Source organism: Geotrypetes seraphini, chromosome 7 (genome assembly GCF_902459505.1).
Source record: "Geotrypetes seraphini chromosome 7, aGeoSer1.1, whole genome shotgun sequence".
NCBI classification, from domain to species: Eukaryota; Metazoa; Chordata; class Amphibia; order Gymnophiona; family Dermophiidae; genus Geotrypetes; species Geotrypetes seraphini.
This window is the reverse complement of record NC_047090.1, coordinates 43,339,375-43,364,183: the sequence shown is the minus strand read 5'-3', so window position 1 is coordinate 43,364,183 and position 24,809 is coordinate 43,339,375. Positions and strand designations below refer to the sequence as shown.

Sequence of the window (24,809 nt, the reverse complement as noted above, 5' to 3'; positions counted from 1 at the left end):
ATCTCAGCAGGATGTCACTTCTTCAGGAAATAGACGCTTTACTATAACCTAGTGCCATAGAGGAAGTTCCTCCTACCCAGAAATATCAAGGATTTTACTCCAGGTATTTTCTAATTATAAAGAAGATGGGAAGTCAACCTCCAAAATCTCAACAAATATTTTGTCAGGGAAAAGTTTTGCATGTTATCCCTTGTGACATTATATCCCCTTCTAGATCAAAAGAATGGCTATGCTCTCTAGACCTCAAAGAGGCTTATATGCACATCTCCATTTATCCAGACCACAGAAAATTTCTCCGCTTCCAAATAGCTCATCATCATTATCAATACAAAGTTCTCCTTAAGGCCTAGTTTCCTCTCCAAGAGTTTTCACAAAATGTCTGGTGGTTGTAGCAGCAACTCTCTGGACTTAAGTGTTTCCCTATCTAGATGATTGGCTAATAAAAGCCACATCTTCTCAGGCAGTTTGCTTGGCAACAAAACTGACCATAGATTTTCTTCAAAAGCTCAGATTCGAAGTCAACTTTCCAAAGTCTCAGCTACAGCCCTCACAACTTCTCCAATTTTATAGACACTATAGACATACTAGACACCAATCAATTATGAGCTTATCTTCCTCAACAGAGACAAGACAATATCATTCATCTTTGCGAGCAAGTCTCCATTCTGTAAACACTGCCAGCCAGAAAGATGATGAGACTTCTGGTCACATGGCGTCCATAGTCCATGTTACCCCATTTGCTTGCCTACATCTCAGGATGCCTCAGTGGTCTCTAGCCTCTTGGTGGTCTCAAGCCTCCGATCCCTTATCCAAGAAGTTCAAGGTCACCTCACCACTTCAAAAATCTCTTCAGTGGTGGATGAACCCTGTCAATCTTTCCAGGGGTCTCCTTTTTCAGGTTCTTCCACATCAAAAAGTTCTCACTACAGATATGTCCATGTATGCTTGAGGGGCTCACCTGGACGGCCTCAAGATGCAAGAATTTTGGAATTCGCAAGCAACATCTTTACACATCAATCTGTTGGAATTAAAAACCATTCAAAATGCTCTGATCAGTTTTGAAAATGCTCTGTCCAACCATGTCCTAGTTTGAACAGACAACCAAGTAATGTATGACATAGTAACATAGTAGATGACGACAGATAAAGACCTGAATGGTCCATTCAGTCTGCCCAACCTGATTCAATTTAAATTTTTTTAAATTTGTTGTTCTTAGCTATTTCTGGGCAAGAATTCGGAGCTCTACCTGGTACTGTGCTTGGGTTCCTACTGCCGAAATCTCCGTTAAAACCTACTCCAGCCCATCTAAATCCTCCCAGTCATTGAAGCCCATCCTCCCCCAAACGGCCATATAAAGACACAGACCGTGCAAGTCTGCCCAGTACTGGCCTTAGTTCAATATTTAATATTATTTTCTGATTCTAGATCTTGTGTATTCATCCCACACTTCTTTGAACTCAGTCACCGTTTTCCTCTCCACTACCTCTCTCGGGAGCGCATTCCAGGCATCCATCACCCTCTCTGTAAAGTAGAATTTCCTAACATTACATCAATAAACAGGGTGGTACTGGTTCTCTCCTCCTCTGTCAAGAAGCCCAGCACATCTGGAATTGGGTGATTTCTTGCAACATATTTCTAAAGGCTATATATGTTCAAGGGAAACAGAATATCCTGACTGACAAGCTCAACAGATTTCTCCAGCCACACAAATGGACTCTGAACTCCAAAGTACTCTGTCACATCTTCCAGTTATGGGGAACTTCACAGATAGATAGACCTGTTTGTCTCCCCTCAATCACAAGCTGCCTCAGTTTTGCTCCAGACAATACTCTGCACATCTCAAGGCAGATGCATTCCTTATCCCAGGAAAAGCAGGCAGCATATTCTCACTGATGGGTGACGTCACCGACGGAGCCCCGGTATGGACACTTGAAAAGTGAATTGCAACTTTAAGTTTAGAAAGTTCGCAATTAGCCCGCACCGCGCATGCGCAAGTGCCTTCCCACCCGACATAGGTGCACGGTTCCTCAGTTTTCTAGTTTCTGCAGAGCTAGAAAGATGCATTTTTCAACACCTGTTGAATTTTTTCTCTCGCTTGCCTTTCCACTCTTACGGATTATGACTTTTTTGTCACAGTGTTTTCGTTTTTAGTATTTTATTTTCTGTTTAAAAAAAAAAAAGTCTCTTTTTTTTCTTTTTACTTTGACGTCGCCGGCGGGGCCTTATGACTCTTTTCGCCATAGAGTTCGATTTGTCAACGGCTGTCTTCCCGTCCATGAACCACCCACCAACAGGTTTCAAAAAGTGCTGTCACTGTGCTCGAGCCATTTCTGTAACCGACCCTCACCGCTGGTGCTTGCAGTGTCTGGGACTTGAGCACCATGCAGACTCCTGCTCCCGCTGCTTGTCCCTTCAGAAGTGCACTCTAAAAAATCGGTTGTTTTAACAAAAACAACTGTTCGGTGCCGCAATGTACACGGAGCCCAGTTCATCTCCGACACCGTTCACGCTGACCAAGACCGCACCGACCAAGATGACATCGAGAGTGGACTCCAGTGTCACAACTCACTCTGGGTAAGCCGGCTAAGAAGCCTTCCACTACCCCTTCCGAGACGCAGGTCGAAGCTGCAGTGAGTCAAGTCCTGCTGACCTCACGTAAGTCCCATAAACGCACGGCTCTGATATTGGTAAGTGCCTCCTCTTCGACCTCATCATCCCCGGACCGTGTTGATCAGCCATCCGTACTGGCCAAAAAGAAGCAAATATACCGGCACTTTCCCTTAAGCAGAAAATTGATAATCTGCTTCGGGAAGAGATAGGAGAGCATTTTACCCTCTTGGCGCCAGCTCACTTTTTAGCAAGCATGGCACCGACCCTCCAGGAGCCGGTCCAGTTTGAGTTGCTCACAGCACCGACCACTTAATGCCACTCCACCGGTGCGGACATTCTCGACTCAGGACTCGAGCATTCCACTCTGGCACCGATACTCCTCGGCCACAACTCGAGAAGCTAATCTGGCATGGTCAGATAAATCCAAACATTTGGAGACTTTGACACCAAGCCGTCGACACGACCTCATCCTTTCAGAAATTCAGATTTACTGTGAGATACTGAACCTGAAATTCCATCTACTACCAATACGGACTCTTCTGCTTCTGAGTCATCTAGACGTTCTCCTCCTTGAGTTTCTTCTCCTTCAGAGAAACTTTCATTTTCCAGATTTTTGCGACAGATGGCACGTGATCTGGATGTTTCCTTGGAGGCTGATTCCAAATACAGCAAGTAGTACTTGGACATACTTGATTATGATCTTCCTCCTAAAGAGCTTCCACTCCATGCCATTCTGAAGGAAACTTTCTATAAAAACCTAGAGACTCCTCTCTCTGTGTCAGTGGCTCCTAAACGTTTGAAATCTCTTTATAAGGTGGTACCCTTGCCTGACTTTGATAAGCCTCAATTGCCCTGTGAGTCTCTCGTGGTTGAGTCCACTTTGAAGAAATCCTCTGTGGCGAGTGTGTACACGTCCGTTCCTCCTAGTAGAGAGGGTAGAACAATGGACAAGTTTGGTAGGCTTCTGTACCAAAACTCAATTTTGTCAAACAGAGCGTCCAATTATACTTTTTTCTTTTCCTGTTATATGAAGTATCTTCTTAAATTTCATCACTTCAGCAATATCTGCCTTCACGTAAAGCCAAGAAATTTCAATCTCTGGTCACCTCTCTGCAAATTCGAAAGTACATGATGAGATCTATTTTTTTTTTTTTTTGAAGAATATATTTTATTAAATTTTCAGAAATAATCAAAATACTCAAATATACATGGTGTACAACAGAAGAAGTGGATACCAAAACACAGCCCAATTTCACCGTATACCTGAGCCTCCCCCCCACCCCACTCCCACTCCCAATCCCACAGCCTAAACAAGAACTAAAAACAAAGATCCATTCCAGTGCAGTCCCAACAAAAGGTTCATACATTCAACAAGTGGCTACAAGCTCTAGGTGTTAAAGTGTCCCAAAATGGTGTCCAACAAAGACAAAATAACCGGCCCAAGGCAGAATCCAACGAGGAAAAACATAATCTCTCCATGGATGCTTGGTGTATCATCAGAATACGCCAACAGGAGAGCGTCGGAGAATCAGAGGAGATCCAGCATAGCAAAATCGCTTTCTTCCCCAACAACACTGATCGAGCAAGAAAGCTCCGAAACCCCTTTGGTGCAGACAGGGGAATATAGTCCAGCGTAAACAACATCACCGGATCCAAAGCAAATTTGTAATTCCACATGGTTTGAATATGACCACAAAGCTGCTGCCAAAATGCAGTGATCCGAGTGCAAGACCAAAACTGATGTCCAAGAGTAGATGGAGAATGAGAACATTTGAGGCATCGGTCGGACAAACACATCTTCGCCCGAAATTGGTATGAAGTAGACCAGTACAGCCGGTGCAAAAATTTATAATTCATTTCAAACAGGGTCACATTATGTGACACACGAGCTGTCCGAAAGGCTCCCCTCCGGATCATGGAGGTAGTCACTTCACAGGAAAGGTCCTGAGACCAGTTCAGAGCATGGGATTCATAGGAAGGCTCGCCCAGTTGTTCCTGTAGATAACGATGATGAAATCTCAATGGAATCGGTACCTGTGCTGACAGACTCAACGCCTCAGAAAGGGATTCCATACAGCGGTCAGTAATGGAGTCGCGTGGCAAAGAACAAATGTATGAAGAAAGTTGAAGGTAAGAAAGCCAATCAGTGGGCCTCCACCCATGATCTCTTTGAAGTTCCTCAAACGTTTTTAGAGAGCCAGTGGAATGGACCAATTGAAAAACATATTGATTAGATTGTAAAGTCCACACCTGAGAGGAAACTGGGTCCAGGCCCGCTGTAAAGGCACCATTACCCCGCAGTGGTAAATAAGGAGGCACCTGGAACGGGATCTGGAGCTGTTGACACAATAGTTTCCAGAGATGTCGCAAGGGTAATAAGAAAAGATCTCGTGCAGTTGAGGTTTTCCGTGGCAAGTGAGGGACGTGAAGCAAATAACTAAAATGGTATGGAGTACAAAGTAAAAGTTCCTGACGGGAAGCCGAAAAATGGCCTGTCCCCCGAAACCAGTCATTCAGATGTCTCATCTGACACGCCTGAGACAGTAAACGAAGATTACGGAGACCAAAGCCACCGCGATCTCTAGGGCGTGCCAGATGGGACAAGGACAAATGTGCTCTCTTCCCGTTCCACAAGAACTGTTGTAAACATTTCCCAATTAGTTTATCATGACGGGCAGATAATAAAACAGGTATCATTTGAAATACATAAAGCCACTGGGGCACCAGTACCATGTTATACAATGCTATCTTGCCCATTAAAGAAAGCAGATAGACCCTCCAATTCTCCAATTTATGGACTGTGGTAAGAACTAGAGGGTCTATATTGAGAGCATATAGTTTTGAAGGGTCAGGGGAAATAACAATACCCAAGTAAGTAAGATGTCCCTGCCACTGCGTCTGTACCTCCGGGGTCAAAGGCAATACCATTGACTTTAATTTGTTTAACACCATGCCCGAGTACATGCTAAACTCATCCAACAATTCTAAAGCCCTAGTGAGAGATAATTCAGGAGATCCCAAAGTTAATAAAAGGTCATCCGCATAAGCCAGTACTCTCAATTGGGAATCTCCCTCTGGCAGGCCTTGTAAGATATCATCCCGCATTATAGTACGCAGGAAGGGGTCCAAATACAGTAAGAAAAGAAGAGGGGAAAGCGGGCTACCCTGCCACGTCCCACGAGCTATCTGAAAAGCAGGTGAACGTGTCCCATTGACCAAAATACAAGCTGTGGGGTCAGTATAAAGCAAGTGAAGCATGTCTAGGAACCACCCATCAAAACCCATATAAGTGAGCACTCGGAAAAGATATTCCCAATTAACCTGGTCAAAGGCCTTAGCTGCATCTAATTCCACCAATATCCCCGGAAGCTCAGAATCCCTAGAACGCTGTAGTGCAGTGAGTAATCTACGAACATTTAGTACCGAATGACGATGTTGCACAGAACCCACTTGTTCCTGAACTATCAAAGTGGGCAACAGAGTAGCCAGTCTATTAGCTAATATTTTGTCCAATATTTTGATATCCACATTGATTAATGATATGGGTCGATAGGATTCAATGTCCGTCTCAATTTTACCAGGTTTAGGTATTAAAGTTATAAATGCCTGATTAGCCCCCGACGGAAAAGACCCTCAAGGGCCGCTGTATAATATGCTTCCAGAGGGCCACAAAGGGAGGGAAAAAGAAGTTTATAGAACTCAGGAGAAAATCCATCGGGGCCTGGCGATGTGCCTCCCTTAAGATGTTTAACTGCTCCCTGAAGTTCCTTACCCTGAATTGGGTGGTTCAAATGAAGACGATCGGGCGAAGTCAATCGTGGGACCCCAGCATCCGTTAAATAATCCTTTACATCGGGCCCCCCTGCCCTTCCCAGGAGGCATAAAAGTCTGTGTAGTACGTAAGAAAACTGTCCGCTATAGCAGGAGTAGATGTAAGTTCCTTACCCGAACGTAGTAGAATACGGGAAATGTGGCGATTAGGGCGTTGAAGTTTGGTCAAATTACCCAATAGCCGCCCCGCTCTATTCCCAAATCTGTAGAATTTAAACATACAATAATGAAAATAGTGCTGAGTGCGTTCATGTAATAAAGTATTCAAGGCAGTCTGCGCTGCCACCATAGCCTCCTGAGATTGTGGGGAAGGATGCACGAGATGGGAACGCTTCAGATGTTTGTATTCGCCCTCTAAGTGTAAAATTCCCTGGGAGATGCGGGCTCTATGCACGCTGACATATGAGATAATATCCCCCCGAAGAACAGACTTAGCTGCCTCCCAAAATAATAAGGGTGTGTCCCGATGCTGGGAATTGAAAGCCACATAGTCATCCCATTTCTGTGTGAGATATTTCTGAAAATTCAAATTTTTAAATAAGTAGGACGGAAACCTCCAGGTTCCCCCGGGCATGTTGTCCGTGCCACTCAAGATATCTAGCCAAATAGGACAATGATCATACACAGAAAGGGGGCCCACCTCTGAAGCTTGTATCTTAGATAAATAATAAGTCAACGTCAAAATGTAATCTATGCGGGAAAACGTTTGATGTGCACAGGACTGATGTGTGTAGTCCCGTTCTGTGGAGTGTAACACACGCCATGGGTCAATAAGATCTAAAGTATCACATAAATAGGGTATGCCTTTTGAGGGACCAAAAGACTGAGAAGGACCCGGGCCCGTTCTGTCCAAAGTAGGATCTAACACCTAGTTAAAATCACCCAACAATATCAGAGGGTTAGTGGGTTCACGAACACCTACCCCCGCCAATGAAGTAAAAAAAGGAGTGATCATATTGGTTGGGAGCATAGATCATTAACATGTTAAATATTGATCCCGACATAGTGACCTTGCACATTAAAATCCTTCCCAAAGCATCCCAATAAAGCTGTTCTACCTTACCCGGGAATCCCTTTCGTACCAACAGCACCACACCTGCTTTCTTGTTAGAGGAGGAGGAATAGAACACCTGTCCCACCCAACCTCTTAGGAGCTTAGCATATTCAACATCCGAGAGTCTGGTCTCCTGTAAACAGGCCAAGTCAGCTTTATGATGCTGAAGATGCTGAAGAATCTTACTTCTCTTTACAGGGGAAGTAATGCCACACACGTTCCATGATAATATACGAAAAGTGTGAGAGCTCATGGATAAAGAAGAAAGCAGGTAATTACCCAGTTCCACAAACAGGTCCCCCAGGCTCCCAGCCAGACCAGGGAGAAAACAAAAAGAAGCAATCCATGGGTAAACAAAATATAGTCTGACACAGTTGGATCACAGAAACTGCACTGGAATGGTAAACACAAAGAAACTCAGCAAATTCCGCACCCCTAAACCCAAACCCAAATCCCCCTCAACCCCTACACAAACTATCCCCAAACCCCCCTCTACTCCCTTTCATTCCATCCCCCCTCCCAACTAGGTACTGAACTAACCTAAAACCCTCCAGGTCCTAGGATAGCAGATCACGCCAATGAGGCTATCAGAACCCTGCCTTCCTTAAAGAGTAATACAAAAAATGCACAAACAGCTTACAACTGGCAATCAGTAATAGCAAACCCCCAATACCAGCATTGCAGAGATAACAAAACATGTTAATCAAGTAGCTTCAGAAGTAGACTCAGCACGATTAATGAACTCTCCTGCTGAATCTGCAGAGTCAAACACATGCCACTTCCCATTTTGATGAATTTTTAAAACTGCAGGATAAAGAAACATAAACTATCGCTTCTGTTCCACAAGCTTTGAGCAAAGAGGATGGAAAACTTTACGCCGTTCGGTCAGCGCTGCAGAATAGTCTTGTCCTATGCGCACTGGTGATGTTTCATAGGACAGGGGCTCTCTTTTGGCACGGAAGGCACGCAGCAGCTCCACTTTATGACGATAATTGTGAAGTTTGCCAATTACCACTCTAGGACGTTGTTCAGGTCCCACTCGAGAGCCCACCCTGTGTACCCTCTCAAAACGAGCCGGGCCCAAAGAAGACGGCATAGGGAGCTCACTCGCCAACCAGGACTCCACCACCGAAAGAAGCACTGTATCCGAAATAGTTTCAGGTAAGCCGATGAAACACAGGTTTCCACGGCGGGACCGATTTTCCAGATCTTCAAGTTTATCTTGACAAAAGCGTAGCTGGGTTGTAAGAGTTGCCACTGTGGATTCCATCGCTGTGGCCCCGTCCTCCACTGACGAAACCCGCGTCTCTAACTCAGTCACTCGCATGGAGTTATCTTCTAGTAGGGATTCTAACTTAGCCAGCTGAGTAGAAATGAGCTCCATACGCAGCCCCAATGCCTGCAAGATGACCTGCTGGAGCTCCGTTATCATGTCGGGGGTAAACTCCGCACGAGGCGCGGCCGCCATTTTATCTTCACCAGGCCACACCTTCTCCCGGTCTTTCTTCGCCGATTTTGAGGCCATTGGAGCCGCCGAAGGAGCCAGAAACCTGTCCATACAATTAGAAAAGTTTCCGCTGGCAAAGGGGGTCAAAACCGCTCGCGTTTATGCTCTAGTAGTAGGCAGGATGAAGTGCAGGGCTCCGGAGCCGATCGAACGTACAGCCAACCAGCTCACAGCATCACGTGATCCTGATGAGATCTATTTATAATACTTTCGAATTCTCATCTAGAGCAACAACTATGTCAGTGGCAATGAGACGGTTGGCATGGTTATGTGTTTCATACCTTAACGTTAACCCCTGTTACTTCCTAGTTCCGAAGAAAACGGGTGATCTGCACCTATTTTGGATCTCAGAGCACTCAACAAATTTCTTGTATCCCCTTCTAGATCAGAACGATTGGTTATGCTCTCTGGATCTCAAAGAGGTTTATACTCACATTCCATTCATCCAGCCTCTTGCAAGTTCCTCAGATTTCGGGTGGGAAATCATCATTTTCAGTACAGAGTGCTACCCTTCGGCCTGGCATCATCTCCCAGAGTCTTCACCAAGTACCTGGTGGTGGTAACAGCAGCTCTGCGAAACTATGGTCTTCAAATTTTCCCATACCTGGACGACTGGCTCATCAAGGATTCAACATCTCAGGGGGCTATTGTAGCGACCCAAGGGACTACTTGGTTCGTCCAAAGTTTGGGGTTTGAAATCAACTTTACAAAATCCCAACTACAGCCCTCTCAGATTCTACAGTTCATCGGAGCTGTACTGGATACTGTGCAACTCAGAGCATTCTTTCCTCAACAACGTAGGGTTGCTCTCATTCAACTTTGTCACAAAGTGTCATCCTTCACTTTATTTTCAGTGAGACACATGATGGACCATTGGACTGACCCAGTTAGGCTATTCTTATGTTCTCATCTGTAGGGGCCTTTGTTTTCACTTCTTATTTTAATGTATCTTTTTCTGGGAACTTATCAGTGTTTTTTATAATGGGAACAAAAATGGACATAGGAGAACTCACGCACCATTCACACACCCTCCACCCAAAAACGTCAAAAGAAAAAAACTGTTCATTCTTATAAACAACCGTATAACTTTTAATCTAGAGTTAGTGAGTATGAATTCAGCAACAAGAACAGAAATCACATGTTCATTCTTATAAACTATAACATTAACCGGTAGATCAAATGAAGTATCGAGGACAAAATAATCTAAATACAGTTACCATAGTTACGGTAAAGTTGTACGGTAAATAAACAAAGTTTACAGGTTTATTCAGTCATCATCACAGTCATCTGAATCCTTGAATCCATCAAAATCTGAATTGTCATCATCATCATTAAATAAAGTGAGCACGGCCTGCAGACGATCCTCGTTTATTTCTGAAGTGATATCGTCATCGTCGTCGTCATCATCACTGATATCCGTGTTGTTGCCTCCTTCTGCTGCACTGGTAGTAGCCGTAGTGTCATTGGTTTTATAAACAATGTCCGCTTTTTAAAATCCGTTTACAATAGTATTTGGGGTTATTTTGTCCCATGCTGAAGCCACCCACTTGCAGACTTCTGTGAAAGTTGCCCGCTTCAGCCGCCCCGCGGGTGTGTACTCGTGCGTGCCGCTCTGCATCCACTGCTCCCACTCCTTTCTAACAAAAGTCTTGAATGGATGATTCACTGCGATGTCAAGTGGCTGCAGCTTACATGTCAGGCCTCCAGGTATCACAGCGATGTGGGCACGAGTAGAATTAATGTAGGCCTGAACATTTTTTTCTTTGTGGGCAGCCATGGCATCAAAAATTAACAAGGATTTTTTTGCAAAGAATCCACCCTGTCTTGCCCTAAAGCATTTATCTATCCACAATCTCATTACGTCGCAGTCCATCCATCCCTTCTTGTTGCAGTGCACAACCACACTGGTGGTCAGCTTTTCACGGGGCATAGTGACCCTTTTGAAAATGAGCATGGGCTTTAACTTAACCCCGCTAGCTGAGCAACCAAGAACTACTGTAAAACACGTTCTTTCATGCCCAGTTGTGGTGATGGCAACAGATTTAGTACCTGTGGGGGCTACGGTTCTTGTCGGTGGAATGTCGAATGCCATTGGAATTTCATCCATGTTGATGACGTCCTTTGCAGTGATGCCAAGTTCAGATATTTCTTTGGCGACAAAGTCACGGAAATCAATAAATTGCCTTCATCTGAATCGCAACAGTAGAGACTGATTCATTTTGCTCCCTTCTCTCCAGAATCCACTGCTTCAAGTCATCCTCCAGCTGAGGCCATTTTGGTTTGGCCCCACGACGTGCCCGTTTTCGCGGATTGCATTTCTCCAGTTCCTTCTTATCTTTTCTCCATTCACGCACCGATGTTTCTCCAACATTGAACTCTCTCGCTGCGGCCCGGTTGCCTATTTCCTCAGCTTTCGCAACGACTTTAAGCTTAAAGTCCGCTGTATATGACTTTCGTCTCATTCCTTCCATTATGGCGGTAAATTTAAATTTAATTGATAAACTCTACTACCGGGTAGATAAATGCAGAATACCAATCTGAAGAGATCAAATTACTGAAATGTGGGCTCTACATGAAGCATTAATCTTTTATAGGCTTACCCAAAGGCTGAGATGCTGTTGTAAAGGCAAAATGGTATTTACTGGGCAAATTACAAAGCCAGATAGAGGGGGGACAAAGCCACATGGTCAAAAGCACAGCGTGACAAAGGCCCGCCTTGGTGACAGATCAAAAGCGCGCCCCGACAACCCGGTGCAGAAAACTGAGCAGCAAGCATGCTCAGACCATCTTCTTTGTCTGTAGATGGTCTGCGCATGCTTACAGAGCGGCAAGCAGGACAGGGCGGCGAAACGAGCAGGCGAGACCAGAGGAGACTCAGGGCAGGGCTGGAAACGAGCAGGCGGGACCAAAGGAGACTCGGGGCAGGGCTGGAAACGAGCAGTCGGGACCAGAGGAGACTCGGGGCAGGGCTGGAAACGAGCAGGCGGGACCAGAGGAGATTCGGGGCAGGGCTGGAAACGGCAGGCGGGACCAGAGGAGATTCGGGGCAGGGCTGGAAACGAGCAAGCGGGACCAGAGGAGACTCGGGGCAGGGCTGGAAACGAGCAGGCGGGACCAGAGGAGATTCGGGGCAGGGCTGGAAACGGCAGGCGGGACCAGAGGAGATTCGGGGCAGGGCTGGAAACGAGCAGGCGGGACCAGAGGAGACTCGGGGCAGGGCTGGAAACGAGCAGGCGGGACCAGAGGAGACTCGGGGCAGGGCTGGAAATGAGCAGGCGGGACCAGAGGAGATTCGGGGCAGGGCTGGAAACGGCAGGCGGGACCAGAGGAGATTCGGGGCAGGGCTGGAAACGAGCAGGCGGGACCAGAGGAGAATCGGGGCAGGGCTGGAAACGAGCAAGCGGGACCAGAGGAGACTCGGGGCAGGGCTGGAAACAAGCAGGCGGGACCAGAGGAGACTCGGAGCAGGGCTGGAAACGAGCAGTCGGGACCAGAGGAGACTCGGAGCAGGGCTGGAAACGAGCAGTCGGGACCAGAGGAGATTCGGGGCAGGGCTGGAAACGAGCAGGCGGGACCAGAGGAGAATCGGGGCAGGGCTGGAAACGAGCAGTCGGGACCAGAGGAGAGTCGGGGCGGGCGAAAGGAGAGTCGGGGTGGCCAGAGGAGAGTCGGGGCGGGTGAAAGGAGAGTCGGGCGGCGACGGGGGAGTAGGGGCGGCATGCGCGGTATACGTGTGCGCGCGGTATATAAAAATTTCTGTACATAAAGTTGTGTTTTTCGCGCGCTATACCCGTGTGCGCGTTTTACACGGGTGGACGTTATCTATGTGAAAATACGGTACTTTCCTCCAGACCTCAATCCATTCCCCAACCAACATCTCTCTCTGTCCCTCCATGAATCCAACTTTTTCATTCTCTCTCCCTGCTTGTCCTCCCACTGAAGCCACCGCTGCTGCTGCTTCCTCCCTGCCCCATCGCTGTTCCCATCCCCCCATTCCCCTGCTGCTGCCGCAACAGGAATGGGCATGACGTCAGAATTGTCGTCAGGGGAAAGGCTTGTGGGCTGGCTGTGTGCAGTTGCTGCACGCACCTGGCCCGTCCCTGTTGCAGCAGGAGGGGTGGGAGGCTGGGAAAGGAGCGTGTTGGGTAGTAGGTTCGGCCTCCGCAGTGGGGCAGGGAGGAAGGGGTGACTTCAGCAGGGGGACAGGCAGGGAGGGATACCAAGCGGTGGCCAGCCCGCGTACCCCCAGTAGGCGGCCTGCATACCCCTGGGGTATGCATACCGCAGGTTGAGAAACACTGGTCTAGAATGTCTCACCTATCTACTGGAAAAGAGCTTACCAGTGTAAGTACATAATCTCCTTATAATGTTTAATGGTAAAAACCACAGAAGCGTTGAATGGAAACAATTTAGATGAGAATCGGAATTAATTACAAAAGCTGAAGAAGAGGTTGGATGGTCAGGTAGTCCAAGTTTTCTTGGCGATGATGTGCCAATCATCAAGGAGGCACCAAGAGTACCCAGCTGAGTCTGGAGGCCCGTTTATTGTTCTGGTGGATAGATCGACACCTTCAGGCACTTTCAGCAGCACTTGTAGCAGGAGTGTATAATGTCCAGGCCGATTACTTCAGCATGCAGATCCTAGATCCGGGGGAATGGACATTATTAGCCACCCAACGTTCTATCTGATGGCTGCAATGAAAAACAAGAAGGTGAAACACTTCTTCAGTCAAAGACCCGAGTCCAGAAGCACAGGTCTGGATGCTGTGTTCCAGTCGCAGCCAAAATGAACATTTGTATGTTTCCTCCATGGCTTATTAGCAGGTGGATTCTCCATAGAATTGCAAACCATCTGAGGAAAGTCATCCGTGTGGCACCAGATTGGCTTCACAGACCGTGGTCACAGAGATTTCAGTAGGAGATGCTTTAGCCTCCAGTGACAACAACATGGTGTGGTTTCACCTCAGGAAGGGAGTCACAAGGACAAATACATCGACAAAGGTCCTTAAATTTAAGGGAATTAACTTCCAGAACATGGGAGACTTTGTCTATGAGGTGCTGCAAAACCAGGACACGACGGACGATATGGAGGTACTGTGGTCGGCTCTGAAATCTACCCTGCAGGAAGCAACCAACCTCTACATTCAAACCGTGAGTAAAAGACGGAGAAATAATAGACCCCAGTGGTTCTCCGCAGAGATCTCGGAACTAGTAAAGCAGAAGAAAAGAGTGTTTGTATCCTACAAACAATCTCAACAACCGGAAACTAAAGAAGTCTATCTGATGAAATCTAGAACTGTTAAAACAGCAGTCAGGGATGCCAAACTCTGGATGGAAGAAAACATAGCTAGGCATGTTAAAAAAGGGGATAAATCATTTTTCAGGTATGTTAGCGATAGAAAAAAGAGCACAGACTGGATTGTGCGCCTCAGGAAACCTGACGGTAACTATGTAGACTCGGACTCAGATAAAGCCGAACTACTCAATGGCTACTTCTGCTCAGTCTTTACCTGTGAGGCATCGGGATCTGAACCGAAGATGCAGACAAGGGAGTGCATGGAGGACCCGTTCTGGGACTTTAAATTTACTGCGAGCAGTGTCTACCATGAGTTATTGAGGCTAAAAGTGAACAAAGCCATGGTACCGGATAATCTACACCCCAGGGTACTAAGGGAATTGAGAGATGTCCTTGCAGAGCCATTAACTGCGCTTTCCAATCTTTCCCTAAACAAGGGAAAAGTCCCCTTAGACTGGAAAATTGCTAACGTCATTCCGCTCCACAAAAAGGGATGCAGGTCAGAGGCTGAAAATTACTGACCTGTGAGTCTCACATCAATAGTATGTAAACTTATTGAGACGTTGATTAAAAACAGTTTGGATATGATTCTGGATGACGAAAGGCTGAGGGATCCCCACCAGCATGGATTTACGAAGGGAAGGTCTTGTCAATCCAATCTGATAAGCTTCTTTGACTGGGTAACAAAACAACTAGATAGGCGAGAGGCCCTGGATATAGTGTATTTAGACTTCAGTAAAGCCTTTGATAGTGTCCCACACTGTAGGTTATTGAATAAAATGAATACAATGGGACTAGGAGAAACATTGACTGCATGGGTTAAAGACTGGCTCAGTGGTAGACTTCAGAGGGTGGTGGTAAATGGTACTCCCTCAGAAACGTCGGAAGTGACCAGTGGAGTGCCGCAGGGCTCGGTCTTGGGTCTGATACTATTTAATATCTTTGTACACGACCTGCCCCAAGGACTTCGAGGTAAAATTACATTATTTGTTGATGACGCTAAACTATGCAACGCAGTGGACAGCGCAACCATGCCCAACACTATGAGGCAGGACCTACTTTTACTGGAAAAATGGTCAAATACTTGGCAACTGAATTTTAACGCCAAAAAGTTATGCACCTTGGTAGCAGTAACCCCTGCAAAACATACACCCTGAATGGTGAAACCTTAACAAGAACTGTCACAGAACAGGACCTGGGTGTAATCATTAGTGAAGATATGAAGACTACCAGTCAAGTGGAGAAAGCTTCAACCAAGGCTAGACAAATGCTGGGTCGCATCCAAAGAAGTTTTGTCAGCCGAAAGCCTGAAGTTATAATGTCGTTGTACAGGTCCGTGGTGAGACCTCATCTGGAGTACTGTGTTCAATATTGAAGGCCACATTATCGAAAGGATGTGAAGAGAATGGAATCGGTTCAGTGAATGGCCACTAAGATGGTCTCAGGACTCAAGGATCTCCCATATGAAGAATGTCTAAGCAGGCTGCAGTTCTATTCTCTCGAGGAACGCAGAGAGAGGCGAGACATGAGAAAGACATTCAAATATCTTACAGGCCGTGCTGAGGTGGAGGAAGATATCTTTTTCCTTACAGGTCCCACGGCAACAAGAGGGCATCCGCTCAAACTCAAGGGTGGGAGACTTCATGGCGACATCAGGAAGTACTTCTTCACTGAAAGGGTTGTTTATCATTGGAATGGTCTTCCACGCCAGGTAGTCGAAGCCAGCAACGTGCTCGACTTCAAGAGATGATGGGATAAACATGTGGGTTCGCTTCGGGGAAATGCTTCGGGGAGGGTTCTTTTAGGGGAAGGGTTCTTTGAGTGGACAGACTTGTTGGGCCGTCGGCCCTTTTCTGCCGTCATACTCTATGTATTCTATATGGTTTGCGGACCTAGTGCATCTTCAGAGGTACAGCTGAACTTTCTGCTCTTATGGAATGGCTCTTGAGCATGCAAAGTTAGCGCACAAAGGCTACTCAGAGGTAGTTATTGCTACTCTCCTCAGAGCCGAGAAGCCTATGACTGTCTCTGTGTACACTAAAGCCTGGGAGACATTTTTGTAATAGTGCATTAAGGAGAAGACGGAGCTATTCTCTGATCTCAGCGGTGTTAGCTTTCCTTCAAGCAAACCTTGATAAGGGTCTTGCAGTGGCATCGCTCTGGGTCCCAGTGGCAGAACTTTCTTGCTTCAGGGCATGAGAATGTAAAGCTCCTTTGGTGTCCTGTCGGCAAAGATTTTTGGAGCTACAGGCACTGTCATGCAGAGAGCCCTTCCTTAAGATCACAGAGTCTGGAGTTTCTGTGCACATGGAAGGGCTGTGGCTCACTTGTTGAGTTGCTGTCTCTGCACCCAGAGGTTGTGAGATCAAATCCCTGTACTGCTTCTTGTGACCTTGGGCAAGTCATTTAATCCTCCAGTGCCCACCGCTTTGAATGTCAGCTTTGACAAAAAGGTGATATACCAGATCCCATTCCCTTTCCTTTTTTGCTGAAGGTTGTTTCAAACTTCCATATTAATCAAAAAATAAGATTGCCGGTGTTCCAGTACACAGTATCAAAGAAGATGGGCAGGATTCTGAAAAAGTTGGATGTGAGAAGAGCTCTTCTATGTTATCTAGAAGTTACCAATGAGTTCCGACTATCTGACCATCTTTTTGTGCTCACCAGTCAGGTTCAATGCAGCAGACCAGTTTTCAAGGCCATCATTTGCAGATGGATTCACATGGCCATTTCATCAGCATATATTGTCTAAGGCAGTCACTGGTCTCAGTGAAGGTGCACAGGACTAGAAGCGTCACTTTTTCGTGGGTGGAAGTCGGGCAGTTTCACCTGAGATTTGTAGGACTGCAATCTGGTCCACTCTTCATACATTTTCCTAGTTTTACAGACTGGATGTGGTGGCAAGGGGAGTACACCACCTTCGGGTTCTTGGTTTTTTGAGCAGGCGCAAAGGTCCCGCCCTAAATTCCTGGACTCCTTTTCTACATCCCTAATGTTCAGCATGATATATCTATTGCACTGGAAAAATAGATTATGTTCTTATCTTGCTAATATCTTTTCCTGTAAATAAGGTGTGTCATGGTGAAGTTCCACCCTGTCGGTGATTTCTTCGCCTGCCTACTGTCTCAGTCAGAAATTTTGATCCAAACTGAAATTTTGGATGTCAGTCAGACCTCAAGGGTATGAAAAGTAATCTTTTATTATGAAATATTGGGGGACTGTTCGAGCTCCATAAAGGCTTCTGATTAGTATGTTTTGCCGATGTTTTAATTGTTCAATTTCCATGTTAACATTTTGTTGTACTTTTTTCAGAGCATAACAGAACTGTATGTTGGGGAGTCTCCCAATACCTTTCTCATTTGTTTCTACGTATATAGGGCTAGCTCCTGTTTTGGTACAAACTGAAGAGGCAGCAGAGTCCTTTGGTGAAGGAGGAGGACTTGAAAAACTGGAGTTGATTATTTCTGTATGGCTTACAAGCATGTGGAGATTAGCCTAGTGTTCAGCATGACACATCTTATTTACTGGAAAAGAAGTTAGCAAGGTAAGAACCTAATCTCTTTTTATTTAGTGACTTTGTTGCACGTTGTAAATGAAGTGATAAGATATATGCAGACTGAAGGGCAAAGAACATAAACATGCAAATTTATTATTATTGCATTCCTTTGAAGTTGATTTGAATAATTTTATAATATGATTTGTTAGCAAAATTATATAAAAGAAGCTAAATACTTGTGAGTACATAGTGAGCTAGTTTTTTTTTGTTTTTAGTAGAATTGACATTTTGTATTGATTTTTATAGGAGTGTAATAAGCCACGAGAAGCATTTGGATTTGAGCAGGCTGTGCGAGAATATACCCTCCAGAGCTTTGGTGAAATGGCAGATAACTTCAAATCTGACTACTTCAACATGCCTGTGCATGTGAGTTTTTAGTAGTCACTTCTGTACTTGTGTTTTATTAAAATTATAGCTAATGTGTTAAGAATGGTAATGCAACTAGAATTTTGACTTTCAGCTTTTGTTGTAAGGAATTGAGAGTTTGGGTTAGAGCCTGACCAAAATCAGAATCCTCAGGGTTTTTTTTTGCCAAAACCAAATCTGCAACTGAAATTTGCTGCTTGGTTTTGGCAGAAACTGAAACTGGAAAAAAAACTACCCTCACCAGTGGCAGCTCCTTCTTGGATTTACCTTGTTATTGGTGGATAGTGGACACACCAGTGTCCCCCCAACTCCTGTGATGGCTGGCTGCAGATCAAAATTGCTTCTAGGACTTCCAGGGTCAGCCTTGTAAGACTGCCACAGAGTCCCAGCAGCCATTTTGAGATTGGAATCAACATTAGCACAACATCATCAGAGTTCTGAGAGATTCTTGAAAGGCTTTTTCCTCACATGTGTATGACTTCCTCCTAGCTGCCATATGAAATCTCTCAAGTTTTTTTTGTTTTTTTTTTAAATCATCCATGACTAAATTTGCTCAGATTTTTTTTCATCACAGTTGAGCCACCGCAGCTGCGTCCTTAACACTTCTCTTAGGGGTTTTGTTTTGTTTTTTGGCATTTTAGTTTTGGTAAAACCTGATCCTTTCATTCACATGTATTTGTGCCAAAATCTTTTGATTTCAGCACTATGAATCAGATCAGCAAATTGAAGCACTGAAAAAAAATTCTGTGAATTATTCCTTATATGCTTTTTTAGGATGGGCGGGTTAGTGAGTGGTTATGGGGTATGGATGGGGTGAGAATGAGAAGTGATTAATATTTGTTTTTGGTTCTACATTTTTAAGGTAGGAGGTTATAAGAACCAAAGCCTTATACTTTCATTTCTTGGTATTTTTAACATGTTATGTTTTTATTTTATTAATGGTAGCATGGAATATTGCTACTATTTGGGGTTTTGCCAGGTACTAGTGACCTGGATTGGCCACCGTGAGATGGGCTACTAGGGTCGGTAGCATTGAATGTTGCTACTTTTTGCCAAAATCAATCTTGTGCAATGCAAACATACATTCAAAAGAGTTTTTCAAAAATACATTAAGAACCTAGCTGGCATGAAAATGCTCCTCTAAAGCACGTTCTACCCCTGGGTTCAACAGAGCTCTGTTTTGGAAATGCAAAATCCTTTCTCAGGAGCCCTTAAACTTATTTCAAATGGGATCATGTCCATAAATATGTTCTTGCAAGATGGCGGGTGTGGAGAGGAACACTGGAATCTAACTTCCTGCTAAAAAGGAACTCTGGGTGACATCATTCTGAAAAACGTTGACATGTCACATAAAAAATCAGAAAGGGAAAATGTACTTGTCCCCAAATAAACCCAAATAATGAAATGCAAATGATTTTCAACTGTTGTTCAGGCCATGGTCTTGTCTCGGCTTGATTACTGCATTGGTCTATATCTTGGACTAACAAAATTAAGATTTAGAGCACTGCAGGTCATACAAAATGCAGCGGCACGTTTGATAATGGGTGTGTCTAAATATGACCATATTTCACCATATCTCAAAAAACTCCATTGGCTTCCGGTCACCTTCTGAGTCCAATATAAAGCAGTGATGATTTGTCATCAATTCTTGTATAGAAAAATCCTAGAATTGCTTAAAAGTAATATACTCAGCTATACACCAATGAGATCTCTGCGTTCTGAGAGTTTGGCCTTACTGAAGATGCCCGTGAATCCAAGAATTGTTGAGACAGGTAAAAGGACTTTTTGTTGTGCAGGAGTTAAGTTGTGGGCTCCTTAGTGGGTCAAATATGAAATTGCTGTGAAAAAGGTAGGTTCAGAAAATTACTAGACGTAGCTTTTCGTAGATGCCTTTTTTTTTTTTTTAGTTATTTTAGCTAAAATTGATGAATTATCCAAGAGCCCTGCTATCCACTCTGCTATTTTCTTGAGGATTGTATATAATTTTACTTTTATTAGATGAGTATTTTTACTATTTATTTGTTCTTGTCTTGTTATCATTTTAACACTGTATATGTAAAACATGTAAACCATTTAGTTTTAGACAGTATATACATTTTTAAAAATAAATAAATATACAGTAAACTTTATCTGGCTCCCATAGAGATTGGTGGATGCTAGATAACTGTAGTTTCTGGTTGCTTAAGAGTTACTCTACAAATAGTTTTGTTTTCTCTTACCTCACACTCTTATTCCCCCCCCCCCCAACCCACTTTTAGGTCCAGCATCCATTCTTCCCTTGTTTCTGGGTCACTTTCTCTCCAACTTTATTTCCCCCCCACACACCCCTCCTTATGGGCCAGGTATCCATCCATCTTCCCTGCACCCTGCTGGATCCTCCCCCACATACTTCAGGTCTGCCCTACCTCTCTGTGCGCGGGTCTGGCCTCCTGGACACCCGTACCGAAGCAGCAGAGGCAGTGCTGCTCGTGGCCACAAGCAGCCTGTTTTCAGTGCTGCTTCAGTACCTATGGGGGGAGGGGGTCATGGGTTGGAGGGAGGGAAGGGGTGGTTTTGCAGCTCAGGACTGCTGTTACTTTGGTGACGATTTTTTTTTTTTAACGGTTGGGTGAGAGTGCTGGTTGCTTGAATACCAGTTAATCGGGATTCTGCTGTATTTGAAAAAAATATATATAAAAATGTATGAAAATTAAATATTATGTTACTCAATGGATTCATTCAATCCTTGTGGTTAAACTGCTTGTAATTCAAAATTCCAATATTCTTTTAATTGTAAATGGGCTGTTTTATCACCCAAAATATTGTCAGGAATCTTCTCTGTAATAAGCCACCTTAAGTCCATAAAGGAATGGTTCATAGACATGCAATGTGGTATCACTGAAGAATTTAAAGACTAGGTATTAAGATGACTCCGATGTTCTATGAGATGCCTTCTAACTTGTCTGATAGTTGACCCACATAAATTTTCCGACATGGTCAGATGATAACATAAACTACCCAATCTGATAAGCAGTTTGTAATATGTTTAACACATTTTCCCATTGATAGGATTTGTCCTTGTTGAATCCATAATAGTTAAACAACATATCACAAGAAAAACTTGAACCATGATGCCTTAGTGACCTTAGTTTATTCTTCAAAGAAAAATCTGGAGTGAACAATATGATCTGCTTAATTACATGGACAAGAATATTCGATGCATGGTTCTGTCTGAAAAGCTTCATGTAATTGAAGGATGTGCCAGTGATGTCGGATGCTTGCAGCTATACCAGTTGTTTGTCTGAGTAGGTTAAAATACATACTCTTTTATCTTGTTTGGAATTCTGCTATGAGTTTAACAACAATTCCAGATTAATATACAGTGCCCTTAAAAAAAAAATAAAAAGAACCTGGTGTAGGACCAAAGAGGAGTAACCCCGTTTAAACAATCTTTCCATAAGTATGGCGGCTTATCTTTTGTGCTCTTCGGTTGAACAAATCCTACACATTCTGAAAGGAAGACGATTTATATAAAAGATAGTTGTTCATGTCAGATGATTTCCTGTATACTGTAGTTTGGAGGTATACAGGCTAGATGTTTATCACTTGCTCACTCTTTCCAAAAATACAAGGACTAGGGGACATGTGATGAAGCTACTATGTAGTAGATTTAAAATAAACCGGAGAAAATATTTCTTCACACAATGTGTAATTAAACTTTAGAATTCATTGCCAGAAAATTTGGGCAAATCAGTTAGCTTAGCAGGGTTTAAAAAAGATTTGGATAATTTCCTAAAAGAGAAGTCCATAAGCCATTATTGAGATGGCTTGGAGAAATCAACTGTTTAATCCTAGGATAAGCAGCATAGATTCTGTTTTACAACTTGGGATCTAGCTAGGTATTTGGGACCTGGGTTGCCCACTGTTGAAACAGGATACTGTGCTTGATAGACCTTCGGACTGTCCCAGTATGGCAATTCTTATGTTCTTATTCATGGTCATGGTAAAATGTAAATGAGGATCCAAGGTATTTATACAATTAACAAATTGTAACAACAATGTTTCAGAACCCATCCGGATTTAAAAAAAAAAAAAAAAATCTATAAAATGATTCCATGTTTGGATGTAAGCAAACCACTCTGGGAAGGGCCTTAGGCACCTGGGTCAATCAGAGCCTTAGGCCCCTCCCAGCGCATCCTGGGATGCGCCGGGAAGGGGAAGACATGCCATTTTGAAGAGGCGGACTTTCCAGCAAAAGAGAGTGGGCACCCCCTCCTGCCTGTCTTAAAGAAAAGTTACAGAGGGGAGGGGTGTGGATGCTTGAGCTGGGGGGTTTCTGAGCTGATTATCCACAGACCACCAGAACTTTCCTTTGGGTACTTGGTGGAGTGGTGAGAGGGGGGGTGCCTTTGCGTGTGTGTGTGTGGGGGGGGACACTAAGGTTGATGAGGCAGAAGGAAGTGGACATCCCTCCTGTCTTATTTTTAAGGGGCTGTTGCTGTCATTGGGGGGGTACCACTGCCCATTGGTGGCACACAGTTGGGGGGGATGGGGCATAAGTTTGTTTGTTTTAATGGGCATAGATGTTGTGCATGTGTTACCCATGCATAATATCTGTCCCCATAAAAAGAAAAAAGAATTTAAAAAAAGAATATGGCAGACCTGTCGGTAACATAGATACTGACATGTCTGCTCCTATTGGTTTTTTAAGTGTCATTCAAGGTAATCGCTAAATTTAGTGCAAGGTGAAGCGATTAGGGAATTGATCGGTGTGCTAGTTTTAATATTAATGACCTCGTTTGCATGACAAAGTCGGAGAATGTACAAATGTTCGGAAAAGCACATGGTGAGCCATTTTATACATTGTCTTGGCAAATTAGATCAGTCACTAAACCAGTCGAACTGATTTAGCAACTGTCATTAGACGATTGGTGCGTTTAGTGCATACAAGCTCAAGGGTCCTGGGGGAATCCACTTTGTGGGATCCCGCATAATAGATGAACTTCAAATTTTGGTTGGCCATGAAAAAATAACTGAACTTGTGGAAATCGTATCAAACATGCCAAATCTCTACAGGCTGTAAAAGGATCATGACAAGAACTGGGGACAAAAGATAAACCTTTTTCCAGTATCCTCAGTTGGTCCTCAGATAAAGTGACACGTGACAAATTTGGGCTCCTGGACCTGGTGTTGGATTGACTTGTTTCCCCCTAATTGGTTTCTGTTGATGTCCCGATTGCTGCATTTTCTTCCTCGTGATCTGCAGCGACCTCCCTAAAAACCCTGATTGAGTTCTGGCCCCTTCACTTCCACTATTTGATCCTGAATCTTCTCCCAAAAATTATTTTTGTTTTGGAGCATTTGCTGCATTATCCTGTTCACTCCAAAGGAGATGTTTGCAAGTGGATGCATAATCTTCTGCATCTGTTAAATTTCTTGGATTTATCTAATTTTCATTCAAAATTGTTCAAAGGATTGTTGAATAGAAGCTACATCCTCCTTGAATTGACCGAAAGCTGCAGAATCCTTTTGCATCTGTAAATAAACCTCTTCAGCTTGATGTTTCACTTCTGACATCTCCTGTATGGTGTCAACTATTAGCATCATTTAATCTGTAGGAAAGGTTCCTCTCCACACTCACCATCTTTCAAGACCAACTTTGTGAATATGCTCCTGTTTGAAAGAAATTTGAGGATTCCTGAGAAAGGATTTTGCATTTCTGAAATGGAGCTCTTTTGAACCCCAGCGGTAGATACATTAGATGAGCATTTTCATGCCAGATACTGCTTTTTTTTAAAAAAAAACTCTTTTGAATGTATGTTTGCATTGAACAAGATTTGATTTTATGGAATGGTATATGATTTACGCATACATATAAAACATTTTGGATTCACTTAATAATGGAATTTTGCAAAAACAAAATTAAAACTCCCCCAAAAACACAACACCTTTTGAAATCATTCACATGTATAGTAAATGAGAAACCTATTGATATATTGGTGACTGCTAAACCCGATTGGGAGGTCTGTTCTTTGAGCCTTGCTTTGGATCACTTCATGCTCGGTTTCTGGTAACTGAGGGTTTCCTTTTACACTTACATACATATTAGTTTGTTAGATTTCCAGATACAGTCAAACCTCTGTTTGCGAGTGTTTTGAGCAAAACACTTTCGCAAACCTTAACTCGCAAAACAAGCGCCTTCCCGATAAACGAGCGTGTACTCGCGTGTCACGTGTAAGCACACACAATGTTGACAAGCATTCTGTGCTTCGCTCATCGATGTGTGTTTAAATGCAATGCATGCGTATGTGATTGTTTATCGGGATGGTGCTTGTCTCAAATTGCCTGCCGTGTCGCACCAGAAGACCTCCTCACAATCCTCCATGCCCATGAGCCCCAAAAGCGTCTTCGCCCCGCAGCAGATCATCAACCCCAAGCGGCACCCATAGGTGGACTCCAACGGCTACATACTGGTAGACCCAATATGACAGTGTTACAATAATCAAAAACAGATCAGAAGCGAAACTACTACTACTAGTAGGGCAATAGGGATGGTCTTCCACCTGCTCCTATAAGTTTGTTTATTTATTTATTCAATTTTCTATACCGT

General features: G+C 44.1%; 1 protein-coding gene across 1 annotated transcript in view; it reads left to right on the top strand.

Moving 5' to 3' along the window:
* The window catches only part of KDM5A (lysine demethylase 5A), a 374,123-nt gene that overhangs the window by 108,969 nt on the left and 240,345 nt on the right, over positions 1-24,809 (top strand). The window contains 1 exon segment of the mRNA XM_033952792.1: positions 18,101-18,220. Coding sequence (XP_033808683.1) covers positions 18,101-18,220 — 120 coding nt within the window.